At 44.4% G+C, this 17,274-nt stretch overlaps 1 protein-coding gene across 3 annotated transcripts in view; it reads left to right on the top strand.

Annotated features, from left to right (window-relative positions):
- Window positions 1-2,992, top strand: part of LOC117350699 (A-kinase anchor protein 8-like) — a 72,885-nt gene extending 69,893 nt beyond the window's left edge. For all 3 annotated transcript variants that reach the window (XM_033925198.1, XM_033925197.1, XM_033925199.1), the window contains exons 12-13: window positions 64-159; window positions 2,249-2,992. In XM_033925198.1, coding sequence (XP_033781089.1) covers window positions 64-159; window positions 2,249-2,491 — 339 coding nt within the window. In that variant the 3' untranslated portion in view covers window positions 2,492-2,992. The remainder of the gene's footprint in view (window positions 1-63; window positions 160-2,248) is intronic.
- The last annotated feature ends 14,282 nt before the right edge of the window (window positions 2,993-17,274 follow it).

Genomic DNA, 17,274 nt, shown 5'->3' with positions numbered 1-17,274 from the left:
TATTGGTTGCTTAATTTACATTTATCTTTAAAACGTGCCTTTCGGTGTTTCCTTTTTTTCTAGGCTATGATGGAACAGTCTAAGAAGTCCTCACTGATAGTTGCCAAGAGTATCCTCAATAACAAAATGATCAGTAAGAAACTGGAAAACTATCTCAAGGTAAGGATCCTCAGTACAGCAACCACCTTCTCAGTTAGCTCTCTTTAGGTGCCATTGTGTAGATTTCGGAAGAGAACTTGCAGCACAAGAAGCTTTGTACCTTATGTTTATCAGCTCCTACGGGAAAGAGGATCTGCACATATTTTTTTACACATTCCCACACAACTGTCCTGGGATTTGGTTTGCTGCAATAAGTCAATGTACATAACAGTATTAGCTCCAGCATTAAATTTTAACATTCAAGACCAAATCATTCTTCCTCAACTGCATCCACTGTTCTCCATGGACAGGCAGGTTAGAATCAGCCACGCATAAGACCCTGCCCAGTCATTTTGTTTGGTATTTTCACAAAGAGTACAGGGTTTTTTTCTGCAGGATTTGGTTGTTGCTAGTTGTTTTGAAGAAGTTGAAAGAGCAGCGGCATTTGGTTCAGCTGGTTTAACTGGTGAACTGAGGCTTATCCAACAGTGTCCCCTGGTCCAATTTGGGACTGTTCCTTGGTCTGCTCGATATGAGTGTGGAGTTGTATGTTCTGGTTCAGCCTTGTTGATTTCTGCTTGACTATTCATAAAGACTGATTGTAATAGGGACTGCACCGCCCACTTGTACTGTAGCCAAAAGTTAGTAGATAAGGACCTAATTTCTCCATACTCTACAAAAATAATACAGCTTATAAAAATGTGGCTATTCTTATGGAGCCAAAAAAAAAAAAGTGCTGGATTGGGTTGATTCCCACTAAGCCTTGGAAAAATGTAGTATCACTAATCTAAAATTCCAAGAGTCCTCGCAGGAGTATAGGGAGATATGAAGGGTTTCACTCATAGTAGGCTCTATGGACCAAAGTCAAGATCTTAAATACAGAAACACACCAACAACCAGTGAAAAGTTCTAAATAGGGGAGTAATATGATAATATTTATGCATCTTCCCCCAAAATTCTCAAAGCTAGCAGTCTACTTCCACATCTTGAACAAAAATTTGAAGGATAATTACAATGAAACAAATTACAATATAGTGTTGAAAGATGAGCCCCTCAGATCAGATATTAAGGAAATGCTGTAAACTTTTTGGAATGTCCTTGGGTCCTCTGACTGATGACGTAACTGCATATGAAATGAGAAACTGTAAAAATGTCTTGTGTATTGAATGTGAAACGTGCAAGGCATGAACCAAGGGAAGTTGTATATAGTCACGGTGAAATGGAAAAGTCAGAAGGAAATCATTGCTCGTCTCCTTGATCTCGCCTAGTACAGTCCCCAGCTATAACCCGAGAAAGGTAGCTAGCACTACGGTGTTAGTGCTATCCATCTTTCTCGGGTTATATCTGGGGACTGTACTAGGAGTGATTGATTTATATTCCCCTTTGGGTGTTTGAGTTTTGAATCTTCTCCTTGATCTGGCAAGCAACTGTACTTTTTCCAAAATTAAATCAGTCACACCTATGGATGACTCTCAAGCTAAGTGCTTAATATAAGAGTGGTTAGTATGTTAAAATGTAATAGGCCCATGCACCTCCCCCCCCCCACCCCAAATGTCTAAGTGCTGTGGCAGGTTGAAAAAAATTAAACAAAAGTGCAGGAAATTGTTCAAGAAGATAGGTCATCTGGTGAAGCAGAAAATTCATCAGTATTGATAGTGAAGGTGCGATTCTGAGAAACAAAATGAACAGTCAGTTTTTACTGCACTAAGGAGATGAGCAGTGATTACCTACTGACTTTGATTTCTTTGTCAGAGAATTTATATGGACTGGGTTTTTTTTAAAGTGATAACATCCACATGAGCTTATGTCTTATCCAATAAGGAAACTTGTTATTCAGCCACACAGTTCCTTTCATCTAAGGTTGGGACTAGACTGAGGAGGAGGAGCTATGACTACACAAGAGGAGTCCTTACTCATAGCTGAAGAGTGGGCTCTGCGAGAACAGTCCATCCTAGTACTCTTTGTGTGGCTGACTGTTTGCTGTCCAAGAAGAAATCTGATTATTAAATGTGCTGGCGTGCATTAATAAGTTTTCTTAAGCAGACAAATGCCAAAATCCTCTTCTGTGGAATTGTTTGAAAGTCCATGCCTTTTTTTCTATATCTTGCAGGGTGAGAACCCTTTTATTGATGACCCAGATGAGAAAGGTGATAATGAAGGAGAGGGTGGAATTGCTGAAGAGGGGGCAGAAGGGGCGGATGAAAGCAAACTCGGTGATGAGGCTGCTGAAAACCAAATAGATCAGGGAATGGAAGAGCCCTTTACAGCTGAGGAAGGTGATGAAGGCCAGACTGTGGAGACGGAAGGGGAAGGCCAGACTGTAGAGGAAGAAGGAGATGATTCTACAGAATAAAGCTCAGAAGGCAGTGGACTGAATGAATATCCTTAAGTGGAAAGAAACATACCTTTTCTTTCAATACATGTGTGTGACGCTTCGTGGCACGTCTTTAAGTTCTTATTTAATGTACTTGTAGCAACGACATTTTAATCTTGTAACGTGTACTGTTGAAGTAGTGATAGAAGTTGGTTTTGTTTAATACAAAACCTTTTTTTAGATTCTGGGGTGTCTCCAAGATAGATAAGTCTTTTGGGACTGCTTTGTAATGAGTTTTCTTGAACATATATGCAGACCTTATTTTTTTGGTAAAGTTCAGAACTTATCAGATTTTACTGTAGCCTGTAATCCTGCATACTCACAAAAGAGTGATGCACTTCCAGAGAGCAGGTGGCTAGTATTTCTGTTCTCAACTTTCTTGTTCTAAAAGTTTTATTCCTTTTCATACTGAGCTCTAACAGTGGTGGTGTATTGTGTTTGTAAAATGCTGCCATTAAAGGCAATGAAATCAAGCAGGAAGCAGAGAGCCAATGATTGCCTTTGTTGTTTGTGTTATAGGCTCTTTGGATGTGGAGAGATGGATGATAGATGTTGGTTCTAAAACTACATTTCTCAGTGGAAACCTAAGAAATGGCATACTGCGTTAAACCAAGATCCATCTAGCCCAGTATCTTGCTCTTAACAGTGGCCAATTCAGGTCTCAAGTACCTAGCATGAGATCTTGCTACCTTTTAATATTCAGCTATCCACCCCTGTGAATAAGTAGGTTTTTTTTTCTTTGGTTCTGCGTTATGCATGCCTACTAGAAGATGGAGATTGAGAATACTTAAACTCAAGAACTGTATAAAAGCTCTGTGCTGCCAGTATGTTCAGTCAGTTTGGAAAGCTTCTAGGATTTTTTCTCAACTTCATTTTAATTTTCCTTTTAAATTGGGACTATTCATCTGTTTTCTGACTTAGCCTTCCAATGCAGTGTTGGATCACAAAAGTCCCTAACTGTGCTACACCCAGGTGATGGTATTCTCTCTCATCAGAGATCGTTGTACCTTGACCCTGTCATTATACAAGCCTTAAAGTGCTTTGCTTCTTTGAAACTCTCAGCTTGGTTGTGGGGGAAACACACACACACACAAACAATTGTGTATAGTGAAGAACTATTTCAGCTCGCCAGGGAGAATGCTGCTTTTGTGGCTGCTTGTATTTCTACTCCTACTCTTCCACCTTTGCCTTCTGCTTCAAGGTGCAGATAGCACAGTTACTTACCGTAACAGGTGTTATCCAGGGACAGCAGGCAGCTATTCTCACATATGGGTGATGTCACCGACGGAGCCCGGATGCGGAAGCATCACAAGCAGACTTGCTTGAAGAAACCAGAAGTTTCGAGTCGACTGCACCACGCATGCGCAAGTGCCTTCCCGCCCAGCGTAGGGCGTGTTTCCTCAGTTCAGATAGCTAGCAGAGAAGCCAACCAGGGGAGGTGGTGGGTTGTGAGAATAGCTGCCTGCTGTCTCTGGATAACACCTGTTACGGTAAGTAACTGTGCTTTATCCCAGGACAAGCAGGCAGCCTATTCTCACATATGGGTGACCTCCAAGCTAACCAGAATGGGATGGTGGGAGTGTTGGCAATTTAGGAGAATAATTTTTTTAATACTGTTTGGCCAAACTGTCCATCCCATCTGGAGAAGGTATCCAGACAATAGTGAGAAGTGAAGGTATGAACCGAGGACCAAGTAGCAGCCTTGCAAATTTCCTCAATAGGAGTAAATCTGAGGAAAGCTATTGAAGCTGCCATTGCTCTAACTTTATGAACTGTGACTCTACTGTGTAGGAGTAATCCAGCCTGGGCATAGCAGAATGAGATACAAGCAGCCATCCAGTTGGAGATGGTACACTTAGAAATAGGATGTCCCAACTTATTTGGATCGAAGGAGACAAAGTTGAGGAGCAGTTCCGTGTGGTTTGGGGCGTTCCAAATAGAAGGCCAAAGCATGTTTACAGCCAAGAGTATGAAGATAATGAGAGAAAATGGAGGGAAAGCATATAGGAAGAGATTCGTCCATTCCAGAAGAAAAGCATCTGCCTCGAGGCGATGTGAGTATATCCTGGAGCAGAACTGATGCAGTTTGTACTTATGGGAAGCTGCAAAGAGATCTATCTGAGGTGTTCCCCACTGTGAAAGAATGTGATGAAGAGGCAGGGAATGGAGTGTCCATTCATGAGGTTGCAGAAGATGACTCAAGTTGTCCGCCAAGCAGTTCTTCACTCCTTGAATGTAGACAGCTTTGAGGAAGGTGTTGTGGCGGATTGCCCAGTCCCAAACCTTCAGAGCTTCTTGACAAAGGGAAGAATATCCCGTCCCTCCTTGTTTCTTGACATAATACATGGCGACTTGGTTGTCCGTCCGAATGAGGACTACTTGGTCGTGAAGATGTTGAAAAGTGTTGAGAGCTTTGAGGATCGCTCTGAGTTCCAACAGATTGATATGACACTGACAATCCGTACTGGTCCAGAGGCCTTGAGTACGGAGACCATCGAGATGAGTGCCCCAAGCATAGGTCGAAGAATCTGTCGTGAGGACCTGATGGGGGGGCATTTGAAAAAGCAAGCCTCTGGAATGATTGGAAGAGAGCATCCACCAACGGAGAGACTGCTTCAATGAAGGAGTGACTTATGTGTTGAGAAAGTGGATCGCAAACCTGCGTCCATTGAGATGCCAGGGTCCACTGAGGAATTCTGAGGTTAAGTCTGGCAAAAGGAGTCGCGTGTACTGTGGAGGCTATGTGACCTAGGAGTACCATCATGTGTCTCGCTGAGATGGAAGAACGGGAAGACACTGTATGACAGAGTTGAAGAAGAGCTTCCAGACATTGTTGTGGGAGGAATGCTCTGAGTTGGACAGTGCACAAAAGGGAGAAAGAAAATCCAACGTAGTCTGCAATAAACAGCAAGCAGAAAACAACGAACAGACTGCAGATAATGTACAAGATGCAGGCGTTGTTTATTAATAAATGCAGTAACATATACAACCTTATAGCCAACCAAGGGACAGTGTCCAGAACAGCTCCAATGCATTGTAGATTCTGTGAAGGCTGAAGTTGGGATTTGGGAAAGTTGATTTCGAATCCCAAACTTTGTAGGAACCAGGTAGTCCATTGGGTCGCTACAATAACCCCTTGAGATGTTGAATCTTTGATGAGCCAGTCGTCGAGGTGGGGAAATACCTGAAGACCATGGTTCTGTAGAGCTGCTGCTACCATTACCAGGCACTTGGTGAACACTCTGGGAGATGAAGCCAGGCCGAAGGGTAGCAATCTGAGATATTGACGAGAGGCAGGATGAATGGGGATATGAGTGTAGGCCTCCTTGAGATAACCAGTCGTTCTGCTCGAGAAGGGATAAAGGGATGCCAGGGACAACATTCAAAACTTTTCTTTGACCAGAAATTTGTTGAGAGCCCTGAGATCCAGAATGGGCCGCAGATCGCCTGTCTTCTTCGGAACAAGAAAGTAACGGGAGTAAAACCCCCTGTTCTGCTGTTCCAAAGGAACTGGTTCGATGGCATGGAGACGAAGCAGAGCATGAGCTTCCTGAAGAAGGGCAGTCTGGGAAGGATACTCTCTTGGAGGAAGCTCTGGTGGAACCTGAGTGAAATGGAGAGTATCCTTCCCTGATGATGGTGAGCACCCAGAGGTCGGATGTAATAGTCATCCATCGGTGGTAAAAATGATGGAGACGACCTCCTATAGGGGGAAAAGAAGACAGAGTCAGAACGGTGGAGGTTATGCTGTTTTAAACAGTCAAAAAGGCTGAGTAGCCTTAGGTACAGCAGAAGGTTGAGGTTTTTGTTGCTTCTGAGGCTTCTGATTTTTAAGAGGAGGGCGAGTGTAAGGAGCCGTCCTTGGAGCAAAACGCCGTTGATAGATAGGAGCAGGGCGTGTAGGTTTGGCAGGAGCTGGCTTTGGCTTAAGTCTGACAATAGAAGCAAAGGATTTTTCATGTTCAGACAATTTTTTGGTGGCTGCCTCGATAGATTCATCAAAGAGGTCATTGCCAGCACAAGAAATATTAGCTAAGCGATCCTGAAGATTAGGGTCCATGTCAATGGTACGAAGTCAGGCAAGGCGACGCATAACTACAGAGCAAGTAGCTACCCGGGCAGACAACTCGATGGCATCATAAGATGACTGGAGGAGATGTAATCAGAGTTGAGATAAAGAAGCAAGGACTTCTTGAAATTCAAAGTGCTTTTGAGTATCCAAATAAGTCAAGAATGAACTCAAAATAAGTAATAAAATGAAAATTATAATTGAGGACTTTAGAGGTCATCATGGCATTTTGATAGATGCGATGTCCGAATTTGTCCATAGTTTTCCCTTCCTTTCCAGGAGGAACGGTGGCATAAACTTTGTAAGGAGGGACCTCTTCAAGGAGTACTCGACTAGCAGGGACTGATGAGATAACTGAGTTGTCAAACCCTTTGCAATGTACAGTTTTATACCTAGAGTCCAATTTTCCTGAGACAGCCAGTATGGTATAAGGTGTCTCCAGGCATCAACCAAAAGTCTGAGACAAAAGCTTGTGAAGAGGAAGCTTAAGTGACTGCTGGAGGTTGAGGAAGATGCATGACTTCAAGGTACTCTTTAGAATATTTGGAACCAGCATCTGATGAAGAAAAGATGAGAAAGATAGCTGATTCGCGCCAATGCTTTGCCTCGAGAAGGACTCGAGGATGTCGAGGCAGCCTGGGTCGAAGATGAAGCTTAGGCAGGAAAAAAGGCATCAAAGGAATATGGAGACTTGGACGAAGCAATCGAAACCGCTGCATCCTCGAGGGTCGGAAGTGGAGACCTCGAACAAGGAGTTGGCAATCTAGTCGAAGTAGTAGAGTGAGGCTTAGTTGAACAGCGTCGTTATTTAGAAGAAGAACTATGCCTGGAAGTTTGCCTCGATGAAGGCCTCGATCGACGGTGAGAATGGTGCCTGGAAGCAGATCTTGAAGATCAGCAGAAGCAGATCAGAAGCAGCTACCAAAGAATGGATAGGACTGGAGGCTGTAGATCGAAGCTCCAGAGGCTTGGTGGAGGAACCTCGATGCACTCCCAAAGACTCTGCTCCTTGTATAGAGTGTGAGGATTCCTGCCGAGGCACTTGCAAAGATTCTGCTCCTTGCTTCATGTGCTTGGATGCCAGACCAGACACTCGCAGAGACTCTGCTCCCTGCAAAAAGTGTGTAAGCTCAGACTGAGGCAAAGGAAGTGACTTGACCTCGCGGGAATCTGCTGAATGCCCAGGCTGGATGAGAGGAAGCAGCTTCTGTCCCATATTAATAAGGAACTGAATGAATTGCTTCTCCAACATGGTCTGGAAGGAAGCCGGCAAGGATGGATCCGCGTCTGAAACCGGACCACCTGCTGTGGCTGGAGGTTCCACCGAGGCAGTGTAAATGTGCTTTAACTTGGAAGTCTTAGGCACTTTAAGCACTACCGCTGGAACTTTCTGCTGAGCTATCTGACCTGAGGAAACAGGGAAAGATAAAGCAGGTGTCGTCGAAGAGAGAGCCGCTGCAAACGACAAAGGTCTGATGAGGCTCGAGGTGAAAGCAGTAGAAGCGGGAGGAGTCTCAGTCAAAGGTGAGGCCGAGGGCGCCTTCGATGTCGAGGGATCGGAGGAAGAATCCATGCCGAACAGCTTCTCCACCAAAAGATGACGATGTTTAATGGCTCGAGGTTGAAGAGTAGCACAGCGCTCGCACGACTTCGGTTGATATTTCGGCCCAAGGCACTTGAGGCACCGACTGTGTGGGTCCGTAAGGGAAATCACATGCTGGCACTGGCTATACTTCTTGAAGCCCGTGACAGGCCGGGACATAGAAGGAAAAATAGCCGCCACAAGATCGAAGCCCTTGGGCTGCGGCCGAGTGGCCTGCCCCAGCAAACGGACGGAAGAATGAAAAAAAAAAAAAAAAAATACTAGAAATAAAAGTAAGAACAGCGATTCGTGAAGAAAAAAATACAAACCGCGGTTCAGAGAAGGCATGAAGTAACGAAAAATGCAGAGAGTCAAATAAGGACTTCTAGGCTCCCCGGAAAACTGAGGACTGAGGAGACGCGCCCTACGCTGGGCGGGAAGGCACTCGCGCATGCACGGTGCAGTCGACTCGAAACTTCTGGTTTCTTCAAGCAAGTCTGCTTATGAGGATTCCGCATCCAGACTCCGTTGGTAACGTCACCCATATGTGAGAATAGGCTGCCTGCTTGTCCTGGGATAAACTATGGTTGGTGAGCTGCAGAGACTTCAGTGATGCTCAAAGTTCTGGAAACTGTTGGAGTTCTATGTAAGTTATGTGGTGAGCCAAGGGCAGAGATGTGGGTGAAAAGTATGGAATAACTAGGGTTACCATACAGCTCCAGCAAAATTTTTTTACTGCATATCCCCAAAATTAGAGCTCGATTTGGTTAACATAACAATGAAAGGTTTTTTACATAAAGCTAAATGGAACATAGGTTTAGGCTAAAGTTTAAATACTACATGAATTGGCAAGGATCACTGTGATACACAAAAGTTATTTTCTTATTATACAACAATTGTCTAGATAATATTGGAATAAGAAGGTTTTCAGAGTCTTGACTGTTCCAATTCTCAGTAAATCTATACAGTATATGCAAGATCAACAGAGCTTACCAGTTGGTCTAATCCCTTTTAGAGTGGGGAAGGGGAGTGTATGTTTGAAATATATTCCTAGTGTGAGTCATCAAGCATTCAAAAATAGAAGTAGGGGTATGAATATACTGTGTAGAAGTTTAAAAACTACACATGCACATTTATACTGTATGCTTAGACAGGGAGCCAATGAAGTTGACACAATAAAGACACATGGACATAATTTTTCTTACCAAATAATAATTTTGCAGTTGTATTCTGGATCAATTGAAGTCTATTTAAACTTCCCTTACTCAAAGATATACAAACTGAATTACAATAATCTAATTGATCCAAAATGATGGAATAAATGTCTAACTTTCCTCAGCATACTAAGTGGAAAAACCATTTCTTTACTAAGTGATTAACTTGATCTTTAAAGGACAGATTGAAATATCCGGGTTTTACTCCATTGAAAGCAAGAGAAGTAAAACCCAGATGTCTCAATCCATCCTCCTTTTTCTAGAGCCATATGATAATCCTAGTAATAATTTAAGTTTTATGGCTCCACATCATTCTTTTCTTTTTTGGACTGAGAACTTTTCAATGGACCCTCATTTTCAAACAACATTGAAAATTATAAAATTGAAATTTTTTTTAAATTAAATATTCTAAGACATTTTATAGCAAAAATTCTGCCATCTTAGTAGAATACAAAATTGTACCTTCCAGAGTTTTTTTTGGCAGGGCTGCATGTGAGGTGAGGTGCCCAAGGTTTGTCTTGATCTCCAACAGGCATGCCAAAATATGCCTTGTAGACATCGCACATTTTTTTCCTCGTCGATAAATTGATGTTTGCGCCTTAGTGAAAGGGCCTCTAAGATTACTCAGCTTGGAATCAATCTGGAATGTTCTGCAAAAAAGATAAATTCTGTAGCGCCTGATAAACCGGTAGTTTACTGATGGGTAAAAGCAGGCAAGCTGGCAGCAGTGAAAAGGGAATCCCCAGCAGCTTCAGTGGTAAGGAAATCCATCTTTAGCAACTCTCCAGACCAGTATAGGTATCTTACAAGCAGGTATATATCTCATCATGACCAGCAGGTGGAGACTGAAACAAAACTCTAGAATAGTACATAAAACGTACCTTTCCCTATTTCTTTTAGTCTCTGCAGGTGTGAGCTGCTGTACCCATCTCCCTTGGTAGGGCTGTTGGAATTTGTTTAGGGAGCGTAGTCCCTGTTTTGGTGCCAGATTGAGCTTGGGGGAGCCCTGATTGGGGGGTCTGTCCGACCTGGGGGGGTGTCAAACCTCAGGTCTGGTGCTGGGCCCCCCTTCCTAACATTTTTTTTTTAGAGGTGCCTCAGCAGTAAGCCTTGCCTCCTAATTCAAGCAAGGCATACTGCTTTGAGAGCCAGTGGAGTCTGTTCTGTAAAAAAAAAAAATCCTGGGGTAGTGCCGGTCTGAAGGGTTGCTTTCCTTTTAAATATGCTGTAAATCACTATTTTATAATTAACAGGCACTTTTCTTTTAGCTAGGTCGTGTATGGAGCAATTGAGCACTTCTCAGGGGAAGAGGTGCTCAATTTGGTCCAGACGTGAGGCACTCGTGGCAGGCCTGAAAACAGCTGATCGGACCGGTGTGGTAGTGGAGCCCCGTCGGCAGCGGCTGCAGGCATCCAGGGCTCCCTGCCGCTAATGCCTCATGAATCAGCAGGGAGCAGTGCAGAAGCCCGGTCTTCCCCCACCGCCCATGGAGGGATAAGCACTCAGCTGTTTCTTTACCAGCTGATGCCGGCTTGCCTGCTTTAGCAACTGGGACAGTTCAGGCTTACCAGCTGCTATCGCGACAAGCCTGCGCACAGCTAGGGACTGCAGCACTCGGTCCTGGACCTTCAAGCCAGAGGAAGCAAACAAAGGGAGCCAGAATTCCTGATTCACATGGAAAGCAGAAACTACTTTTCAGAATAAAGGAACAGTATGTAGCATCACTGTGGCTCTTAATACGCAGGAAGGGATCCCTGCAGGAAAGAACCTAACGCTCCAAAATCCTCCAGGCTGAAGTAGCCACAAGGAAGACCATCTTAACCGTGAGATCCATCAAAGACACCTGCTTCAAAGGCTCATACAGCGAACAAGCGACAGGAAAGGAAGGGAAGGAGAAATTAGGTTCTTACCTGCTAATTTACTTTTAGCATCTCCAGACCAGCATAGGTTAATTTACAAGCAGGTATATATCTCATCATGACCAGCAGGTGGAGACAGACAAACCTTTGGAACTGTACATATCATGTGACCCCTCCCTAATTACCTCAGTCTGCTGAATAGCCAAACAAAGAACTATATACATAAAACAAACAATACTCCTAACAGGAGTATCAACCAATAAAAACAGGAATGCTGTTGGAAAATGCAAAGGAACAAATAGCAAATGTCCCCCACAGCTCGCCAGCCAAGCCACAACCGCTGTTTTTAATCTCCCCGGCACTAGAAAAATACTAGAAACCTACCAAAAAATGAAAATCTGCATGCAAAAATACAGGGTGGGGTCCTATGCTGGTCTGGAGAGGCTAAAAAAGTAAATTAACAGGTAACAATTTCTCCTTCTTTAGCAACTCTCCAGACCAGCATAGGTTAATCTTACAAGTGGGACATACCAAAGCAGTTCCCATCATGGGTGGTACCCCTGAAGGGCCAACACCAGTACACGCTCACCAAACACTGCATCCCGATGCGCCTGAACATCCACCCGGTAGTGTCTGACAAAGGAATGTAGAGAAGATGAGACCGCCACCTTTCAAATATCCATCGGAAGCACCAGCGAAGACTAGAAGCTGCCTGACCCCGAGTGGAATGAGTCTTGAGAAATTCTGGAACAGTCTTTTTCTGAAGATAAGCAGAAGCAATAGTCTTGATCCAGCATGCAATGATAGCCTTGAGAGCGCCATCCCCCCTACGAGGACCCGCTAGAACAGGGGTAGGGAACTCCGGTCCTTGAGAGCCGTATTCTAGTCGGGTTTACAGGATTTCCCCAATAAATATGCATGAGATCTATTTGCATGCACTGCTTTCAATACATATTCATTGGGGAAAACCTGACTGGAATACGGCTCTCAAGGACCGGAGTTCCCTACCCCTGCGCTAGAATGACAAAAAGATGATCTGATTTCCTGGGTCCTCCGCCTGTAGATACAAAGGACCTGACCAACATCCAATTTGCGCAACTGTTTCTGCTCAGAACTTGTCCGACTACCTAGGACCGGGAGGACCATAGGCTGATTGACATGAAAAAGGAAAACTACCTTAGGCAAAAAGGAAGGAACAGGCCTCAACACAACCTCCCTAGAAAACTCAAGGAAGGGAGACCTACAAGAGAGCCTGCAGAGCCAAAACATGTCTAGAAGAGCCACCAAAAAGACCGCCTTAAGAATAAGGTCCTTCAACAAGCAGGCACCCAAAGGCTCAAACGGCGGGCGCACAAGCCCAGACAGAACCAGATTCAAATCCCAAGAGGGAACGGATGGTTGCACGGGAGACTTAAGCAACTTGGCTGCCCACAAGAAGCAAACGACATCAGGAATGGTAGTCAGACGGTGACCCCGTAATACCCCAGGAAAGGCTGAAAGGGCCATAAGCTGATCCCGGAGAGAAGACCAAGCTGGGCCCCTGTCCAAGCCATCCTGCAAGAACTCTAAGATGTTAGGCAGAAAAACGACCACTCCTTGTGCCGTACACCACTCCTCAAATATACGCCAAATTCTCACATAAGCCCAAGAAGTGGAAAGTATGCAGGACCCCAAGAGAGTGGAGATCACTTTATCAGAATACCCCTTCTTACCTAGGCATTCCCTTTCAAGAGCCAAGCTGTAAGAAAAAAGGGACCTGGATCGAACATGGGAATGGGCCCCGAGGTAGAAGATCGGGCGAAAGAAGCAGAAGAAGAGGATCCGACACCAGATCCGCATATCAAGGGATCCCTGCATGAAAGAACCTGAAGCTCCAAAACTCCAAACTGAAGTGATATCCACAAGGAAGACCATCTTGACCGTGAGCTCCATCAATGATGCCTGCTCCAAAGGCTCATACAGCCAAAAAGCGACAGGAAAAGAACTTGCCAGGATGGGAAAAAACAATTACTTAGCGTAACAGGTGTTATCCAGGGACAGCAGGCAGATATTCTCACACATGGGTGACGTCACCAACACAGCCCCAGTACGGACCACTTTAAAAGCACATCGACACTTTAAGACTCTAGAAAGTTTGCAATAGCCCAAACCGCACGAGTGCCTTCCCGCCTGATATAGGACGCGCGGTCCCTCAGTTAAGATAAGCCAGCTAAGCCAACCCGGGGAGGTGAGTGGGTTGTGAGAATATCTGCCTACTGTCCCTAGATAATACTTGTTACGATAAGTAACTGCTTTATCCCAGGACAAGCAGGCAGCATATTCTCACACATGGGTGATCTACAAGCTAACAGAAATGGGATGGTGGCAGAGTTGGCCTTAGGAAAATAAATTTTGTAATACAAATTGAAGTGACCATCCCATCTGGAGAAAGACTCCAGACAGTAGTGAGAAGTGAAGGTATGAACTGAGGACCAGGTGGTAGCTTTACAGATTTCCTCAATGGGAGTAGATCTGAGGAAAGCAAAAGAAGATGCCATAGTTCTAATTTTGTGGGCTGTGACACGACTCTCCAGTGTAAGTTCAGTCAGAAATCGTTCTCTTGGAAACAGGATGCCCCAACTTGTTTGGATCAAAAGAGATGAACAGTTGAGGAGATGTTCTATGTGGCTTTGTCCGGTTGATGTAATAGGCCAAAGCCCGTTTACAGTCCAAACTATGTAAAGCGATTTTTCCTGGATGAGAATGAGGCTTAGGAAAAACCACTGGCAAAACAATCGATTGTGGTGAAATTCTGTGACAACTTTTGGAAGAAACTTTGGATGTATGTAGAACCACCTTGTCATAATGAAAAACTGAAGGGTGGATCTGCTACTAATGCTTATAACTCACTGACCCTCCTAGCAGAGGTGAGAGCAATAAAGTCAATTTTCCAGGTGAGAAACTTGAGATGAGCTGTGGCCATTGGTTCAAATAGTGGCTTCATCAAGCTAGAAAGTACATTAAGGTCCCAGACTACAGGAGGCTTGAGAGGAGGTTTAACATTAAAAAGTTCCTTTGTGAATCTGGAAACCAAAGGATGAGCAGTAAGAGGTTTTACCTCTACTAGTAGGTGAAAAGCTTTAATAGCACTAAGATGAACTCTGATAGATGTAGATTTGAGTCTAGAATCAGACAGAAAGTAGATAATCCACCAGTTCAACTGCCAAGGAAGTTGAATTATGATGAAGACACCAGGAAGAAAACCTAGTCCACTTTTGCTGGTAACATTGAGTGGCTGGTTTCCTGGATGCTTCATGGATTTCTCTAACAGTTTGCGAGAGATGCAAAATAGATGGATTCAGCCTGAGAGAAACCAAATACTCAGGTGCAGTGATTGCAGATTGGGATTCAGAAGAGACTCCTGATTCTGTGTAAGCAGAGTAGGAATGGGCTCCCTGGAACTGAGTTGAAATAGAAGGGGAAACCAATGCTTCCTGGGCCACCGTGGAACAATGAGAATCATGGTGGCTGCTTCTCTCTTGACCTTTAAGAGTTCGCAACATGAGAGGGATTGGAGGGAATGCATATAGAAATAGGCCCGTCCAATCTAGAAGAAAGGCATCTGCTTCCAGACGGAGAGAATAAAACCTGGAGCAAAACTGGGGGAACTGGTGGTTGCAGATTGGGATTCAGAAGAGACTCCTGATTCTGTGTAAGCAGAGTAGGAATGTGCTTCCTGGAACTGAGTTGAAATAGAAGGGGAAACCAATGTTTCCTGGGCCACCGTGGAGCAATGAGAATCATGGTGGCTGCTTCTCTCTTAACCTTTAAGAGTTCGCAACATGAGAGGGATTGGAGGGAATGCATATAGAAATAGGCCCATCTAATCTAGGAGAAAGGCATCTGCTTCCAGACGGAGAGAATAAAACCTGGAGCAAAACTGGGGGAACTGGTGGTTGTGAGGAGCCGCAAACAAGTCCATATGAGGAGTGCCCCATTGAGCAAAGATGGACTAGAGAGTTGCAGAGTTGAGAGTCCATTCGTGAGGCTGAAGAATTCTGCTGAGGTTGTCTGGTAGGGAATTCTCCCTTTGAATATAGACAGCCTTCAAAAATAGGTTACAAGTTGTAGCCCAAGTCCAGATTTTTTGGGCCTGACAATAGGAGAGAGCCCGTGCTTCCTTGCTTGTTTATGTAGTACATTGCTACTTGATTGTGCGAAGAAGGAAGACTTGAGGGCATAAAACATCTGAGTTCCAGAATATTGATGTGAAATTTACACTCCCTGGAGGTCCAAAGACCCCAAGTCTGAAGATCATCCATATGAGCCCCCCAGGCATAAGAGGATGCGTCTGTTGTGATGACCTTGTGATGAGAGGGCAAGTGAAAAAGGAGACCTCTGGAGAGATCGGAAGAGGTCATCCACCACTGAAGCAACTGCAGAAGAGATGTCACAGATACATGTTGTGATAGATGATCCGTCGCTTGAAACCACTGGGAAGCGAGGGTCCACTGAGGAGTGCGAAAATGCAGCCTTCCCAGTGGTGTTACATGGACAGTGGAAGTCGTGTGGCCTAAAAGAACCATCAGGTGTCTGACAGATGGTTTGAAGAGGAAGCATTTGCTGACACAGACAAAAAGAGTCTGAAGGTGATCTGGAGGAAGAAACGTTCTCATGAGAGTTGTGTCTAGGATTGCCCCAATGAACTGCAGACGTTGAGTCAGAATGAGATGTGATTTGGGGAAGCTGACTTCGAATCCAAAAACCTGAAGAAAAGAAATGGTCCGAGATGTTGCTTGGACCACTTCTTGAGACGGCAGCCTTGATCAACCAGTCATCCAGATAAGGAAAGACTTGAAGACTGTGCAAATGGAGAGATGCAGCCACCACAATCAGGCACTTTGTGAAGACTCTGGGAGAAGATGCCAGGCCGAAGGGAAGAACCTTGTACTGGTAATGACATCGATTGATTTGAAACTGGAGGTACTTCCTGGAAGCCGGATTAATTGGAATGTGTGTGTATGCTTCCTTGAGATCTAGAGAACATAGCCAGTCATTCTGATTGAAGAGAGGGTAAACAGGGCGAGAGATAACATCCTGAATTTCACTGAGTAGAATTTTGTAGAGAGCTCTGCAATGCAAGATGGGTCTCAGTCCTCCTGTCTTCTTGGGAACTAAGAAGTAATGGGAATAGAATCCCCACTGCTGCTGAGAGGAACTTCCTTGATGGCATTCAGCAGTAGAAGGGATTGAACTTCCTGCAGAAGAAGGGAGGACTGTGCAGGATCCAAAACACTCTCTTGGAGGATGGTCTAGTCTAGTGGAAGTTGAGAATATAACCCTGAAGAATGATGTTGACCTATAGATCTGATGTTATGAGCTCCCAGCAAGCGATGTAAAATTGAAGATGGCCTCCCATGGGCTGAGGCAAAGTCTGTAGAATCGCGGCGTTGGCTATGTTCTGAAGTAACACATTAAAAAGGCTGAAGAACCTTTTGAAGAGCAGGCTGTTGATTTTGCTGCTGCTGACATTGTTGCTGTCTCCTTGGTTGAGGCGGAACAGGAGCTGTGGATTTTGCAGCAATGATAGAAAGATTGTGGTTTGAAAGGATGAGGAGGTTTCTTTTTGGGTTTGACCAGAGAATGTCCCATCGGGTTTCATATGTGGACAATTTCTGGATAGTAGAATCATCAAAAAGTTTGTCACCCCAGACAAGGAGCATTGGCCAACCTGTCCTGATGATCGACATCCAGCTCTGATACACTAAGCCAGGCCAGATGTCTCATGGCAACTGACATTGCTGCAGCCCGGGAAGTGAGTTCAAAAGTGTCAAATGGAATGAGCCATGTACTTACAAAGCTGTAGCAGGTCAGCCATGAAAAGTTGAAAAACAGGAAGCTTACGTTCTGGTAGATATCCTTGGAACGTAGCGACTTGCTTAACTAGCTGTTTCATGTAGAGAGAAAAATGAAAAGTGTATGTTTATTTAAGATTTGATATACCACTTCTGCATTTTACTGACCTAAGCGGTCACAATATATCAAACTAAAATGAAATT

This window comes from Geotrypetes seraphini, chromosome 16 (assembly GCF_902459505.1).
Source record: "Geotrypetes seraphini chromosome 16, aGeoSer1.1, whole genome shotgun sequence".
Lineage (NCBI taxonomy): Eukaryota > Metazoa > Chordata > Amphibia > Gymnophiona > Dermophiidae > Geotrypetes > Geotrypetes seraphini.
This window is presented reverse-complemented; position numbering and strand designations above follow the sequence as displayed.